General features: G+C 38.2%; 1 protein-coding gene across 4 annotated transcripts in view; it reads left to right on the plus strand.

Annotated features, from left to right (window-relative positions):
• Positions 1-17,814, plus strand: part of Dgk (diacyl glycerol kinase 1) — a 494,377-nt gene that overhangs the window by 439,297 nt on the left and 37,266 nt on the right. For 2 of the 4 annotated variants that reach the window (XM_067774053.1, XM_067774054.1), the window contains exon 17: positions 11,375-12,676. In XM_067774053.1, coding sequence (XP_067630154.1) covers positions 11,375-12,676 — 1,302 coding nt within the window. Of the gene's footprint in view, positions 1-11,374; positions 12,677-12,760; positions 12,855-17,814 lie in introns of those variants that run through there. The other 2 variants (XM_067774056.1, XM_067774055.1) reach the window with 2 other exon arrangements.

Here is a 17,814-nt window from a genome sequence, read left to right on the forward strand (position 1 = left end):
ATTGCAAAAATGGGCGGGGTTGTAGCAGGATTATAACATTTTCAGAACCAATTTATTCCAGATCCAGCCTCTGTTCCAAATTTCGTCTACATATCTCAACTCTTGATTAATATAGACTGACAGATATGTATCACCAGTAATCCCCAAACATTTAATCGCACTTTTCCAGATTTACTAAATCGAAAAAGTGGGTGTGGTTATAGTCCGAATTTTCAATGTAAATCTGTTAGAGTCTCACACAAACTTGTACCATTTTATAAGCCTATCTAAATTTTTGCTCAACGTGATGTGGTTCAAATCCTTCATACCATTACAACCCGCCATTACGCGTTATAACATCCTGTGTACAGCTGGGTATGAAAAGCAGAAAAATTAACTACACTGACTTCGTTTCGTTTATTAGCGTTGATTATCGTAACGAAATGATATCGTTTCGTTCGTTAAGCATGCCTGATAAAAAGATCACTCATACGTCGTGGAGTACCCAAATGCACTCTTAATTAAAAATGTTAACTTGTCTGACCAATTTTTTTGTCATTGGTTTTTTACACTTCCAACACTTTGGTTTTTGTCAAACTTTCTATGTTGCACTGACAGTTTAATTGAAATCTCAGCTATAACTCGATTTTTTCTTGTTTTGAACCCACCTTCACCGACACCGCTGCTACTGCACCTTTTGATTTTCTCTCTCAATTGAATTGTTTAGCACTTGCCAAACTCCAATTAGTAGGAAAGACATTCGATCGCAGCAACGAACGATGCCATGCGTCACTAGTAATCTCACTTTTTTCCAACTAACATATGCACACACACTAAAACAAAAAACAAAGCGTTTCTGTGTTTCAACTACATGGTTTTACACACCACCAAAAGTTGAGGATTTTAAATGCTTTTTTACAAATATTTCGGTGCTGACAAGTTTTTCGTTTATAAGAGGAGGAGTCACACTTTTCAGTGGAATTTTAAGTAAAAAGCACTATGTTGACGTGATGTAAAAAAGATATGCGAAATTGTTTGTGTAAATATTATGTGTGCAGGAAAAATACTGAAATTCGATTTCGCCGATACGTTTCAACTTTTCTTTGTGGATTATTTTTTTTTTTTATAATTTTCATTTTTTTTTTTTTTTTTGCGTACTCTGGTTTTATTTGGACTATATAAAGTTAACTGCTGGCAATTTTACAATCTCTGCCTGCATCATCACGTTTAACTTCAAACCGACGGCTACGCAGCACATTTTGGTGTAGATTAAAGTAGATTGAAAAAGAAAAACAATTAAAAGCATTTATATTGTGATAACTTTTTTTATAACCTCAAACAAAAGAATGGATTACGATTTACTCAAATTTGGCCTTAAATATGAAATTCAGGGCTTTCGTTTATTGTAAAAATAAATGATGATTTAAGTTGCGGTTGCAATTTCAATTTATTTTTAATGCTTTTTATGGAAATGGAAAGAAGCCATACAGAACGTAGGTTTGTGTCAGAAGATTTAGGGTAGGAAAACGAGATACACTTCAATATATAAAAAGAGATGCGATATTTAATATTAGCCTTTTTTAATGTATTCACATCTACACTTGCGACTAAAAAACGCCATCGAGGAGACACAAATCCTTTTGGAATATAGTGGAGACACGCACTTTTTAGTACTTATTTTATGCGCTACTATTCCATAAGTGTAGATAAAGTTATGCACTGAGCAGTCCATATAAAATTAAAGTGCTTATGTATCTATATATTAATACTATAACCAAATTTCCATACAATCAATTGATAAGCTGTTTCGCATAGTTAGCATACGTAAAATAATATAAAAGTTATATCAATCGTTTCGTATGGATCAGACGCAGTGCATAGGCCTATTTTTGTTAACAAATATTACTCTTTTTGTTTATAATTAATAGAAAAAGTGCAATATTTTAAGCTGTGTTTTTATGTATTATTATCTGTTCTTAGTTGATTTTTCATACGGATTTATCAAACTCAATATATTTTGTATGTAATTTAACTTTTTTTGTATTTTGTTGTTTGTAACAGATTTAACCAATAAACACATACCCCTGATGATGCTAAAAAGTTATTAGCTAACGTTGGGTTAGAAAAGTGGAATAATGTAACTTTATTTCGCACTTAAAAAAACTTAGGCCGGAAAAGCCTAATAATATACCTTCAAAAAGTTTTTTGTAAATCCGAAAATCTGTGCAAATATCGAAATTGGCATCTGTAGGACCCATTATGTTCACAAACCCCGCTGAATTCGAAATTCCAAAAGCTGCATTGTCACGTGGGGCAAATGTATCATCTACATATGTACATATTCGTACGCACCAAAGGATGAGAGAACTACTGCCTCACTCATTTTCAGTTCAAACAAAATATTGTTTCCCATTGTTGCCACTTACCTATATTGGTCTGTACCAAGATCCTTAAAAAAATGTTCCAAAATAATTGTTAGTGCACAAAAAAACTTTACAGAGAAATAATAACATTTTTTTGATAAATTTTACTTACACGTAAATACATTGGTCTTTATTTAACAGATTCTTTGTTTTTTATTTTAGGTGCTTTCAAAAAAACATGAAATCACAAATATTGAGTTGACTTTTGTTGAGACTAACTTAATTTATTTATAACAATTATTGGCAAACTTGCCCGAAAATGTTTTTGCATTTGCAGAATTAGTCATCATTTTTGATAAAGTACGTCTTATACTGAACAAAAAATAAATAAGTTTGATATAAAAATATAACATTAAATTTTTTATATTGTCTTTTATGCTAATTTATTTTATTTCTTATTTTATTTCATTATATATTCTTTTATTTCAACTTAGTTTATTATTATTTAAATGCAACTCGACTGAATCGAAAATTGCAAAAAATACAAATTGGTCGAATTCCGACCACCGGCGATACTAGTATACATTATTATGGGATATAACTTACCTTAAGTTAAGTTTACCTAACCAAATTTAAATTTTTTTATATGCAATAATTTTTACTTACGGTATTTGGGAATATACATAGATATTCGCATAGTTTGTGGTATGGGTTTGCTGGATGGGGGAATACAGAATGTAAGCATAAGTGCAGTCACTACGCACTAGCGTAATGTGGGAACAGAAAAACAAATTGCCAATATATTGTCACGGATATTAGCATCACTAAGCTATACCATCACTAAGGCGATGCTAAGGCCATGCCAAGCAGTATTTACGTCAATAATCAAATCAAGTATACACATATATAAGGCAGCCCAGAGAGATGTCACACACAGATGCATTTACTTATACGCCTATGTGTACTCGAGAGACTGTAAACTACAAACATTCACATCAATAATTCAATCATTATGTATCTACATAAACGAATAAATAATTGCGTCTACACATATGTACGTATACGAGCAGTGGAGCGGCAATGCACAAACACATGCATATATCTTATCTGAGTTGTCACAAGAGAGAGCAATAATTTGTGCACGTAGTTGTGGCTGGCGATTTTGTAGCCGAAACTAACTAGTAAGTTCTGGAAATCGAAGAGCCTAGAAGTATGCAGCGTAAACTATAAAAGCGGGACAGGCGAGTAAGAAGTAATTCAGTTTGATTTGAGATTTCGATTAAGCGCTATCTAGCGAGCTATAGCAGAATTATTTTGAATAGTAGAGTTTCATTTGAGCTATCAATCAGTTTGGCTATTAAGCTTGCTATTCGTTGCAAAGTATAAGTGTTATTGAGAAGTACTGTAATAAAGGCCATTTTTCAATTATTCAATATTGGAGTTATTTATTTAACAGTTTAGCGATACGAACTTAGCAGAGGGTTGCAAATAAAAGGATTTGCAAGTAAATTCGTTACAATATGTATAAGTGAGAAAATGGAACGGCAAAGGAAAATACGTAAATGTAAAGAGCATGCAACTAAAGAGAAGGAAGGCAAAAAACGGTGTAATAGCAATGCCGGTAATGATGTGAACGATAATAACGATGCTAGGCAAGGAAGGGAAAGAAAAAAGGGAGGAAAGTAACTGAAGTGGAAACCAAACCGAACGTCGTATTATCAATAAGTTATCTGTTTGTTATAGGTGTGTCATCGACGGCTCATTACCGAGGTTATATAAATTTGTTGTCGGTAACAAAGGATATCAATGAGGTATTGATTATTTGACACGGCCCACATTTTAATTTATTTGTCTGATCAACGCCCTAGATTGATGAGGAGTGTCTAGTCATCACATCGCTAGGACCTACCTAATTATTTTCTAGCTTTTAGTATTATTACTACTTAATGTGAGTATTCTTTTCAATAAAACCGTGTAACTTAAACATTTTTTTTAAATTATTTTACTTATTATTGAAAAGTTATCGATTAACTATGGAAACAGTTATTGATATGTTACCAAAAAATTAGCGATTTGCTATAGATTACGGAGAGATACTAATTTGCTATGGCCATGTTATCGATTTATTATCGAAAAATTAACGATTTCTTACGATTTACAGTTATTGATTTCTCATCGAAAATTTGTTATTTGGTATAGAAAAGTTATCGATTTGAAGTCAAAAATCGATCGATTTTTAATCGGATTATTGCCAAATTTCAAATTCGGTGTGTTATGGACTTGTTGTTGAATGCTCATAGCTTTGTTATGAAACAGATGCCGACAAAACCTTATTATAAAATCGACAACACATCTGTAACCCGGCTATACCCACCCAATCAGAAATCAATGAGGTTAGGTTAGGTTGAACTGGCCGGTCCATGAGGACCTCACATAGACTGAATGAGTCCGTAGTGTTACCAGAAGTTTGTTTAAACGAACAAACTGAAAAATACCAATCAAAAACCAGGACCTATGTTATAAAATAAATCCGTCCTCTTGGAAAATACTAGAAGCTTCCTAGGACTTAAGCCACTTGCTGCTTGTAGATCTGACAGCTGTATCACTCCTAATAGCTGCAGTCTTAACCTGGCAAGTGCGCAGAACGTGCTCGATCGTTTCCTCCTCCAACCCGCACTTCCTACATCTGCTATCCACTGACCAAGCCTAATTTAAATGCACGTGACGCCAGAAGGCAGTGTCCAGTCAGAATACCCGTCATGAGTCTACAGTCCTCTCTTTTTAATGATAGAAGCAACTTATTTAGACTACGGTTTTAAGACCTACACATAATCTTCGACACTTTACAGCCCCGTCCTTGAACCCACGCTTTTCCCGCTTAGTCGATCATGTGCACCTCTCGCTTTCGCTTAATCTCGCCCAGTCTAATTGGGACGTCTACGGAGCAAGCTTCAAGGGATGCGCGCTTTTTAGCTAGTTCATCCGCTTTTTCATTCCCATCTATTCCCATATACCCTGGGACCCAATATAGATGTATTCTTCACCCTGTCCCGATTCTCTTCAGAGACTGCTTACACTCTAACACGCATTTAGATGCTGTGCTATGCGAGATTATTGCCTTGATCGCTGCTTGACTGTCAATATAAAAGTTAACACGGTTGCAGCTTAAGCTATTCTCTTCCAGGGTTTCTACTGCTTTGGTTACGGCTAATATTTCCGCTTGGAAAACGCTACAGTAATCCGGCAGCCTGTAGTATCTATTGATTTCCGGATCAGCCCAGTATACAGCAGACCCTACTTCTTCCACTATTTTGGAACCATCTGTGTACACATGTATCGCCTCTTCCGCCATTTGAGCACCCTTGCGCCAACAGTCCACCTCTATTGTGGCCTTAAGATCTCCCTCGAAGCACAGATAGGGAATCAGGTAGGCTGTTCGTCTTGTGATTGATGACGTTATACTACTATGACCGTATGGTCAGCGCTCAAGCTGCCCCTAGGCACCAAGCCTGGTTGCAGTTGTTAACGCTACGAGGTCTAACAAGTTCTTTACTACCAGGTCTACAGGTCGAATGTGCAGAATGGTACCTTTATAATTTTAAATCCCAAAATTCTTTTACAAGAGCTATTGTTAAAGTTTTTTAGTCAAAATTCAACAAGACTATGTCTGTATTAAGGGAAATATTGCCTCCTATTTTTTGGTCCATTTATATAAAGGTAGTCCTTAAAATTTTTTTCATCTTTTTATTTTAAATTTTTTTTACTTACTTACTTACTTACTTAATTGACGCTTAACCGTCTAAACGGTTATGGTCGTCCAACAAGGCGCGCCATTCGCTCCGCCAACCGGCGCTAATTGGTCACACCAAAGGAGTATAAATCGTTTTCCACCTGGTCCTTCCAACGGAGTGGGGCCGCCCTCTACCTCTGCTTGCATAGGCGGGTTCCGATAGAAACACTTTCTTGGCCGGAGCATCATCTCTCATTCGCATAACATGGCCTAGCCAGCTCAGCCACTGCGTTTTAATTCGATGGACTATGTGGATGTCTGCGTATAGCTCGTACAGCTCATCATTAAATCTTCTTCGGTACTCGCCATCATCAACGCGTAGACGTCTATAAATTTTTCGAAGAACTTTTCCTGTAGAGTATGATTTTCGTTCGCCGAGAGAGGACTTTACTTTTCAATTGCCTACCTAGTCCAAAGTAGCATTTATTAGCAAGATTGATTCCTCGCTGGATTTCAGTGGTGATGTTGTTGCTAGTATTGATGCTGGTTCCCAAATAAACGAAGTCTTTTACTATTTCGAAATTATAGCTGCCAACAGTAGCGTGGTTGCTAACGCGCGTATGCGCTGACACTTTGCTCGATGACAGCAGTTACTTCGTTTTGTCCTCATTCACCATCAAACCCATCTTTACCGCTTCTTTTTCCAGTTTGGAGTAAGCAGAACTAACAGCGCGGGTGTTTAGGCCGATGATATCAATGTCATCAGCATATGCCAGTAATTGCACGCTTTTATAGTATATTGTTCCAGTGCGGTTAAGTTCTGCAGCTAGTATAATTTTTTCAGGCATCAAATTAAATAAATCGCAAGATAGGGTCACCCTGTCTGAAACCTCGTTTAGTTTCGAACGACTCGGAGAGGTCCTTCCCAATTCTGACTGAGCTGATGGTGTTGCTCAACGTCATTTTGCGCAGCCGTATAAGTTTTGCGGGGAAACCAAATTCAGACATAACGGCATATAGCAGCTCCTTTTCGTGCTGTCGAAGGCGGCTTTAAAGTCGACGAAGAGGTGATGTGTGTCGATTCTCTTTTCACGGGTTTTTTCCAAGATTTGGCGCATTGTGAAAATCTGGTCGATGGTAGATTTACCAGGTCTGAAGCCGCACTGATAAGGTCCAATCAGCCGGTTCACGGTGGGCTTTAATCTTTCGCACAATACACTTGAAAGGACCTTATATGCGATACTAAGAAGGCTGATTCCACGATAGTTGGTGCATTTTGCAGTATCCCCCTTCTTGTGGACTGGGCAAAGAACACTTAGATTCCAATCGTCGGGCATGCACTCGTCCGCCCATATTTTGCTAAGAAGCTGCTACATGCGCCTTACCAACTCCTAGCCGCCGTACTTGAGTAGCTTCGCAGGCAATCCATCAGCGCCCACGGCCTTGTTGTTTTTCAATCTGGTTATTACTATTCTAACTTCGTCATAAGCGGGCGGGGGGACATATATTCCACCATCATCGATTGCGGGATCGGTTTCGTCGTCTCTGCGCGGTGAATCGCTGCCTCCATTTAGGAGAGCAGAGAAGTGTTCCCTCCATAATCTAAGTACTCTCTGGACATCAGTTACAAGGTCGCCGTTTTCGGCCCCGGTCTTAAAACCTTCCGTCTGTCGCCGAATTTTTTGGTAAAATTTTCGGGCGTTATTTCTGGTGGCTAGCATCTCAAGCTCCTCGCACTCACGCCTTTCTGCTTCTGCTTTTTTCTTCCTGAAAAGGCGTCTCGCTTCCCTTTTCAACTCACGATAGCGTTCACACACTCCTCTTGTCGCGCTCGCTTTAACGTAGCCCTGTAGGCAGCGTCTTTTCTTTCGATTGCAACGCGGAATTCTTCATCGTACCAGTTGTTTTTTCGTGGCCGCCGGATATCCAGTTTTTTCCTCGGCGGCAGTACGAAGTGCTCCCACTGCTGCTGTATTCCTTCAGACTGAGTTGTGCTCTCAGAGAGCAGGTGTGAGAGTCAAGTTGCGAAATCATTGGCAGTCTGTTGTGATTGCAGCTTTTCGACGTCTAGCTTTCCTTGCGTTTTTTGTTCCTTGGTTTTAGCCGCGCTGAGACGGGTGCGTATTTTGGCTGCAACGAGATAATGGTCCGAGTCGATGTTAGGTCCTCGGATCGTGTGCACATCTAAAACACTGGAGGGTCTATCACAACGTGATCGATCTGATTGCGAGTATTTCGATCAGGACACAGCCATGTAGCTTGATGTATCTTTTTATGCATGAACCTCGTGCTGGTTATGACCATGTTTCGAGCACCGGCAAAGTCAGTCAGCCTCAGTCCGTTAGGAGAACTTTCATTGTGTAGGCTGAACTTTCCGACTGTAGGGCCAAAAACACCTTCTTTGTCCACCCTGGCGTTAAAGTCCCCAAGCACGACTTTTATATCATGACGGTGGCAGCGCTCGTAAGTGCGTTATAATTGTTCATAAAAAGTGTCTTTCACCTCATCGTCTTTCTCCTCTGTCGGCGCATGGGCGCAGATGAATTATATATTAAAAAATTTTGCTTTTATTCGGATAGCGGCGAGACGCTCGTCCACAGGCGTGAACGCCAGAACTTGGCGACAAAGTATCTCTCCCACCAAGAATCCGACGCCTAAACTGCGCTTATTCGTATGGCCACTCCAATAGATGTCACAATTTTTGATCTTCTTTCTTCCTTGCTTCGTCCAACGCATTTCTTGGATGGCGGTGATGTCAGATTTCGCTTTGACGAGGACATCAACCAGCCGGGCATCTGCACCAATCCCATTCAGGGAGCGGACATTCCAGGTGCATGCCCTCAATTCATTATCCTTCAAACGTTTGCCATGGTCGTCATCAATAGAGATTGTATTTATCCGAGGCTTGTTATATTTCATTGGAGTATGGTTTTATGTGGCGGGTCCCAAGCCCAGCGCACAACTCGCTCAGCGGGGGTGAAAATATTACTTGCACGTTTATATAGCGAGCCGACTGCTCCAAGACAGACGCCCGCTTGCAGCCTACTGCCTACAAAAAGGCAGTTGCAACTTTGATTAGAAATTTAAGTAATTCCTAAGTGAAAAATCGTATATTTAATTTTTTGTTCAAAATAGAAAGATTTAAGAGAATTAGTGGAATTTTCGCTGACAACACTGGCGAAAACAACAGAATTCCACCTCGTTTGTCAGCTACTTAATTTGCAAAGCTGAAAATCGTGGTGAAATTCGCATACGCCTGAAAGTCTAAAAGAATCGTGCTGAAAGTCGCGTACGCCTAAAAGTATGTAAGGACGTGCATTGAGTTGGGCCTTCAACGAGGTGGAATTCTACAACGCCTGCAACACTCAGGATTATAGCCATGAAGGTATGGCCTAATCTTCTAAATAGTTCGACTTGGGCATTACGTAGCTCAAATTGGTTGATCAAATATTGCACTGTCACCGAGTTTTAAACTATATTTCAGGTTTCAAGTCTCTAGATATCCAGGAAGTTAGTTAAAAATCGATTGCAAGATTCCCAATTTTAAACTAGTTTTCTCAATATCTCGATCCATGCGCCACCTAGCCGATTTTTTTTTTTTGATAAAATATTGCATTGTCACCGGGTTCTGACTTACGGCCCAAGTTTCATATCTCTAACTCATCGGAAAGCTACTCGAAAATCGATCGCAAGGTTCCTCCCGTTTTTAAAGGATTTGCAGTTATCTTGACTAGTGCGCCACCAAGCAGAACTTTGTTTTCAATAAGTTACATTGTCACCAGGCATCTAACTAAGTGCCAAGTTTCAAGTCTCTAGGTTACCGGGAAGTAAGTTGAAAATGGATTGAAATATTCCCAAATTAAAATTTGTTTTCTTACTATGTCGATCCGCGTGCCACCTAGCGATTTTTTTTTTTTTTTTACCAAATGTTGCACTGTCGCCGGGTTCTGACCCAGGGCCCAAATTCCAAGTCACCGGCACCAGGTCACCGGCAAGTTATACAAAAATCGATCGCAAGATTCCCTCGTTTTTCAGGGATTTGTAGTTATCTCAATTAGCCCGCCACCTAGCGGAACTTTGCTTTCTCTTAATTGTATTGTCACCGGGTCTCGAACCATGTGCTAAGTTACAAGTCTCTAGGTAATCGGGAAGTTAGTTAAAAATGGATTGAAAGATTCCCAAATTAAAATTAATTTTCCTAATATCTCGATCCATGCACCACCTAGCGGAATTTTTGTTGATAAAATATTGCATTGTCACCAGGTTCTGACTTACGGCTCAAGTTTCGCATCACCAGCTTACCGAGAAATTACTCAAAAACGATTGCAAGATTCCCCTCGTTTTTCAAGGATTTGTAGTTATCTCACTTAGCACGCCACCTAGCGGAATTTTGTTTTGTGTAAATTGTATTGTTACCAAGCCTCGAACTGTGCGCCAAGTTTCAAGTCTCTAGGTCACTGGGAAGTTAGTTAAAAATGGATGGAAAAATTCCCAAATCAAAACTAATTTGCTTAATGTCTCGATCCATGCGCCAGCTAGCAAAATTGTTTGATCAAATATTGCATTGTCACCGGGTTCTAACCCACGGCCCAAGTTTCAAGTCTCTAGCTCACCGGGAAGTTACTTAAAAATCGATAGCAAGATTCCCTGCGTTTTTTTCAGGGATTTTCGTTTATCCCGATTCGTCTGCCAACTGGCGGCATTTTGTTTTCCACGAATTGTAGTGTCATGGACTCGCAAACTATGTGCTAAGTTTCAAGTCTCTGGATCACCGAGAAGTTAGTTAAATGTCGATCGCAAAATTTCAATTTTAAAATTAATTTTCTGTATATCTCGATCCGTGCGCCACCTAGAGGATTTTTTTTCACTTGCATTGTAATGTCTCCCAGATCTGAATTATGTTCTAAGTATCAAGTGTCTAACTCAACGCGAAGTTACCGAAAAAGACTTTTCCGTGGGTCAAAAATTCGTATGGAAATGAGGGGACAAACATGAAAGGGACTTAATATAAAGGTAATAATAAACAATAAATAAAAATTGGCATTCGTTTTATCTGTGAGCTGTCATGAAAATTTTAAGAATTTCGAATTCATGGAAAATGAAAAATTATTTGTAAGCACGAAGCACTCCTTAAATCATACCACGATTAATGTTTACTTATACTCACCCAGCCCCTACACTAGCACGCTCCATTCTCGCACCAATCCAATTCAAATGAAATTTAAATCCACAAAATTTTACACATTGGTTTCTCATTTGCATATCTTTTTTAAGCTATTCTTATTTTTTTATATCCGCACAGGTCACGCTCCACTCGAATATGCAAAAAGTGATTGAGTTATCACAAAGTGTTGTGGTTGAAAACGCGCTTTTTGAAAAATTCGAAGAAATCCATCGCAGCACCAGTGTTTGTATAAATATGTGCAGCGGCATTGGCGGCGGGGGGAGAAGGCAAGAGCATATCACCACAATGGCATCGTCATCATCTATGAGCTCATCGATTACAACAGCCACTGAATATGGCACAGATGTACCTGGTAGCTTAGGTGGTGGTGTGGATATTAGCGGAGAACAATGTGAAAGTCGTGACGTGTACAGCATCACAGGACGTGCAACCAAAAGCATATCAATGTCCACATTCGAAACGAAACGTCTACTCACAGCATTGAGCAAAAGTCGAAGTAGTAGCAGCTGTAGTAGCGCCAGTATCAATACAATTAGGCAACAAAAACAACAAAGGCATCAAGAGGAGGGTGATCAACGAAAACGCGAAAACTACGAAAAATCACAATCAGTAGATTTATTGCCCACAACACCTGAAGCTGGGGTACCGCAAATCGTACCACCAACGGAAATCGCTAAAAGCGTTGATGATGCATTTGTATATGATGGTAACAACAACAAGAACGATAACAACCAAAGTAATAACAGCAACAATAAAAATGACAACGAAGACGATAAAACCAACAATAGTAGCTCAATAGTGCTGTTCGATGAGTCTCTACCAGCTACAGACATTCCAGCCAACAACAACCATACAGCAAACAAGCAAAAACCTGAAATCACAAATACAAAGCAAGCAGCAGCAACAGAAGCAAGCGAGCCGCAAGATTTGCAAACACCTACTAATGGCACTAAAAGCATATCAACAGTAACAGTACAAGAAGCAACAACAGCAACTACATTCGTATCATCAGCAAATACTGCACTTAGCAAAGCAACCTTTGTGGAGGCAGCCAATCAAACACGCATCACCACCACCACCACCCCCACTAACAGCACTGCCATAAGTATCATACCGATTAGCCACATTAGCAGCTCCAATGAAAAGGCCACATCAGTAATAACACCAACCACAACAACATCACCACTACCCACACTGTTTAAATATTCACCAACTCATACACCATTAATTCCTTGGCCGGATATAGAAGTAGTGGCGCCAACAACACCACTGACAGCAGGTTTAACAGTCGCATCCGGCAGTGGTGTGGTTAACCGAAGTCAACCAAGTACACCGCTACCAAAAGCAATCAAAGTGCACGCGGAAAAGGACTGCACAGTGCCGTACAACATTATTAACAATTACTTTTCCGTTGGTGTGGTAAGTTGAACAAATAATTTATGGCTTAGATAACTACATGGCAATGATATAAAAGAAATTTTTTTGAAAACATTTCCAAAACAGAAATTATTTTGGGAATAAATCTATTTCTATTTCCAGTGCCTTTAAGGTGATCGGAAACTAACTGCGCGAATGTGCTTGAAATTTGAGATGTGAGGAGATTATGCCGAGGAAGGAATGAAAGTAAGAGTCCCTGTCCCACTTTGTTTCGCTCCTCCTCTAACTGATGAGAGTGAGAGCGGGGGAGAGAGAGGGAGATATCTTTAATAAGTGAGCGAAATGCTAAAAGAGAGGAAGTGGAAAAAAGTGGAGAAGATAACGTAGTGGGCGGGGCAAAAGCAATAATCTTTTACGCAAGTGTCGGCAGTTACACGCTCTAATAATAGTGCTTTATAGTTCTGCTTTTGGATATATCTTCTCCGGGATCAGGCTAAATAATTTTCATAATAAGGAGGTGGTTTGCCTTTACTATGATGGAGTGGTAACCCAACAGCTGGCGATGTTTCTCAATGTTATTTGGCATGCTCGGGTATGCTTTGATGCTTTGTAGGGAACTCATATAGAGATATAGCAGCATACAGCCATAGAAGAGCTCCAAAAGTCTGAAAACTCTGCTTTGAAATTGACAAACAATTGGTAGGTCTTGATTTTTTTAGCATAGCACTTCTCGATTTGGTGGTTAGACGATTTAGCAGCTGTGAAAGCCGCACTGTTGAGGTCACATCGGTTGCCAAGTCGCCGTTATGATTTATGCGGGAACTTGTACCTGTCTTCGAAACCACCAAGCGAGTGCCTGGGAGTGGTAGTGCCGGAGCGTACTGGTTTCATAAAGAGCAAATGAATCATTAGCGAAATCTCTGCCTCTTTTAGATGAAGTGCTGCTAGTTCAAGTTTGTATTTGTCTTGGGCGGCTGGGGATACTAGCGTAATTGCGTTGCTGTATTTCCCGTAACGCTACCCTCGGCATGGGCGCAATAACTCAACATCGCGCAGAGTTACACAGCCGTATTGATTACCGCATTTGGTCCTTATGAAGATTTCTCACGTTGTCCATGTTTGAGGTTTTTACTCAAAACCTACCGAAAACAATTCAACCGACATTTTAAACAGTTGTGGGAAATTATGTCGATACCGATATATGAAAAAGACCTATAAATAATGGTTTTGCTACAATCTGGACTTGGTTAACCTCAAATTGTTTCTGTACAACATGAGTCTCAAGAGCTCCCGAAGCTACTTGTTATTACGAGGGAGATAATGAACAAAAAAAAGGACAGTCTAAAATGAAGCGAATAGCGAATGTTAATACAGAAGAAATGTCGCTCCTTTTCAGATACCTTAATACAATGAGAATTAGTTTTTAAGTACACCCAGACAGTTTGCCCTTTTTCTCATGATTTATATTATTTTATTCGTTGACACTTGTGCAATGAAGCCCTACAAGAACAACAAACATTTTTTGCCAGACCAACTAACTAAAGGCTAACTAACCATATTTATTTTCTCGGCAATTTACGCTAAAGCCACTAATCCGACTCTGACTTTGTAGTGCTGCTGCTTGCTTCTCTATTGTTTTTATTCGTTTGTCTACTTTTTTTATTATTTTTATTATTCAGTTATTTAATTCTTTCGCTTCTTTTTGTATGATAAACTGTATACTACATACTTACGCTAAGCGGATTTATTTGTTTTTGCCATTTTTTTTTTCGCTGGATTGTTATCCTTTTCACTTGAAATACTCACATACATGCACAGTTATTTAAAAATGAAAAATTGTGGCATACCCTAACAGCTCGTACAGTTTAAGGGGTTCAAAGTGAAGAATTTTAATATAAATTACGAGGGATTATGCGAATAAGCTGCTTTTGGGGTGGAGTTTCTTTATTTTTTATTTTTTTGCTCTAATGTTGTGGAAAGCTCAATGCATGTTTAACTTAAACTTTGAAATAGTCCGGGGGAAACTCTTCAATTTAATTTTATTTTCTTAATAGATTTGCGGTAACGAATGCTTCACTATAACAGAATGTATCGTTTTCAGATGTCCCTCAAAAAAGTGCTACAACTAAATTAAATATGAGCTAGTCTTTAGTTAAAGGTTGCTTATTTGTCCATTACACGGGTCAACACAAAATTTGACTTCGACTTCAAAGCATTAAATTTCAATTCTTCAGGTCGTAATTTGACGGAAAAAATATGGCATGTAAAAGTTTGCTTTCCTATTTATGCCTATATGACACTATTTTATTTTGTCTTGGATTCCAAGCTAGAAAAACTGACGAAACTTTATCGGAACTTCAAAATACAAAGACAATTTCTACCATGAGAAAACGATACCACTATTCCCCCCAAAATTAATGAGTTTGAAATGTTTTTGTTTATGTTTTAAATTTTATTTTTTATTAACATTTTTAACAATAACAAGTAAGGAAGGCTAAGTTCGGTGTAACCGAACATTACATACTCAGCTGAGAGCTTTGGAGACAAAATAGGGGAAAATCACAATTTAGCAAAATGAACCTGGGGTAACCCCGGAATATGTTTGTATGACATGGGTTTCAAATGGAAGGTATTAAAGAGGGTTTTAAAAGGGAGTGTGCCATAGTTCTATAGGTGGACGCCATTTCGGGATATCGCCATAAAGGTGTACCAGGGGTGACTCTAGAATGTGTGTTGTACGATATGGGTATCAAATGAAAGGTCTTAATGAGGGTTTTAAAAGGGAGTGGCCCTTAGTTATATATGTGAAGGCGTTTTCGAGATATCGACCAAAATGTGGATCAGGGTGACCCAGAACATCATCTGTATGGTACCGCTAATTTATTTATATATGTCATACCACGAACAGTTCTCCTGCACAGATTCCAAGGGCATTTGATTTCGTCTTGCAGAACTTTTTCATTTTCTTCTACTTAATATGGTAGGTGTCACACCCATTTTACAAAGTTTTTTCTAACGTTATATTTTGCGTCAATACACCAATCCAATTACCATATTTCATCTCTTTTTTCATATTTGGTACAGAATTATGGCATTTTTTTCATTTTTCATAATTTTCGATATCGAAAAACTGGGCGTATCATAGTCGGTTTTCGGCTATTTTTTATACCAAAATAAAGTAAGTACAGATAATTACGTGAACTAAATTTAATAAAGATATATCGATTTTTGCTCAAGTTATCGTGTTAACGGCCGAGCGGAAGGACAGACGATCGACTGTGTATAAAAACTGGGCGTGGCTTCAACCGATTTCGCCCATTTTCACAGAAAACAGTTATCGTCATAGAATCTATGCACTTACCAAATTTCACAAGAATTGGTAAATTTTTGTTCGACTTATGGCATTCAAAGTATTCTAGACGAATTAATTGAAAAAGGGCGGAGCCACGCCCATTTTGAAATTTTCTTTTATTTTTGTATTTTGTTGCACCATATCATTACTGGAGTGGAATGTTGACATAATTTACTTATATACTGTAAAGATATTAAATTTTTTGTTAAAATTTGACTTTTAAAAAAAAAATTTTTAAAAGTGGGCGTGTTCGTCATCCCATTTTGCTAATTTTTGTTTAGCACCCATATAGTAATAGGAGTAACTTTCCTGCCAAATTTCATCATGATATCTTCAACGACTGCCAAAATACAGCTTGCAAAACTTTTAAATTACCTTCTTTTAAAAGTGGGCGGTGCGCATTGTCCAAAATTTTACTAATTTTCTATTCTGCGTCATAAGTTCAACTCATCTACCAAGTTTCATCGCTTTATCCGTCTTTGGTAATGAATTATCGCACTTTTTCGGTTTTCCGAAATTTTCGATATCGAAAAAGTGGACATGGTTATAGTCCGATATCGTTAATTTTAAATAGCGATCTGAGATGAGTGCCCAGGAACCTACATACCAAATTTCATCAAGATACCTCAAAATTTACTCAAGTTATCGTGTTAACGGACAGACGGCCGGACGGACGGACGGACATGGCTCAATCAAATTTTTTTTCGATCCTGATGATTTTGATATATGGAAGTCTATATCTATCTCGATTCCTTTATACCTGTACAACCAACCGTTATCCAATCAAACTTAATATACTCTGTGAGCTCTGCTCAACTGAGTATAAAAATACAGGAAAAATACAGAGAAAATAAAGCAGTGTCATATAGGTATTAGGAAACCGTTGTAACGATCTTTTTAAAACCTGTGGTTTTAATTTTTACTTGAAAATGAAACAATTCAAATAAATATTTTTATTAAGTTTGAATATCGAAATAACTTACAAAAAAGTGGAAAATGATTAAAAAGTGTAAACTTTTACTTTTTCTTTTATATTCATAGGTACTATCCCTCAACAAACCCCAACTATAGTCTCCCATCATGTTTTCATTATATTGGCCTTGATAACGTGGTTCGAAGCTCATAATGTCTTGATGAAAACGTTCTCCTTGCTCTTCTGAATATGCTCCCATCTTGTTTTTGAATTTATCTAAACGAGCGTGCAGCATATGTTCTTTTAATGATATCCTGCAGCCCATCGACTTAGAATTTTTTTGCATATTTTCAACTAATTTTCGTAGTTTTCAGCTTCGTTATTTCCTAAAAAACCAGAAACGACTGCTTTGAAACAGTTCCAACTCGCTTTTTGAGTACGATTCAGCAATGTTGGAAATTTTTCATCGGCGAAAATCTGTCTGATTTGTGGACCAACAAAAACACCAGCTTTAATTTTTGCTTCCGATAACTTTGGAAACAATTTTCTCAAGTACTCAAATGCTGCTGAAGTTTGGTCCAGTTTTTTGACAAATTGTTTCATCAACCCTAATTCGATATGCAGAGGTGGCATTAACACTTTGTCCGCTTCAATAATTGCATCAAATTTTACGTTTTCTTTCCCGACACAAAGTTCTGTTCTTATAGGCCACGACCGTTGAATATAATGCTTAGCATCCGCTCTACAGTCCCATAACATGGATACTTTGTATATCCGCTTTGAAGCCCCATCAAAATTCCCACCATTCTAAAATCTCCAATCAGCTGCCAGTTGAACTCGTGTTATTTTGCAGATTCAAGCAAAATTGTTGCACTTTCATAATTTTCTTTAAGAAATTTATTTCCGTTGTGTAAT

The sequence above is a fragment of the Eurosta solidaginis genome, chromosome 3, assembly GCF_040869045.1.
Source record: "Eurosta solidaginis isolate ZX-2024a chromosome 3, ASM4086904v1, whole genome shotgun sequence".
Classification (NCBI taxonomy): Eukaryota; Metazoa; Arthropoda; class Insecta; order Diptera; family Tephritidae; genus Eurosta; species Eurosta solidaginis.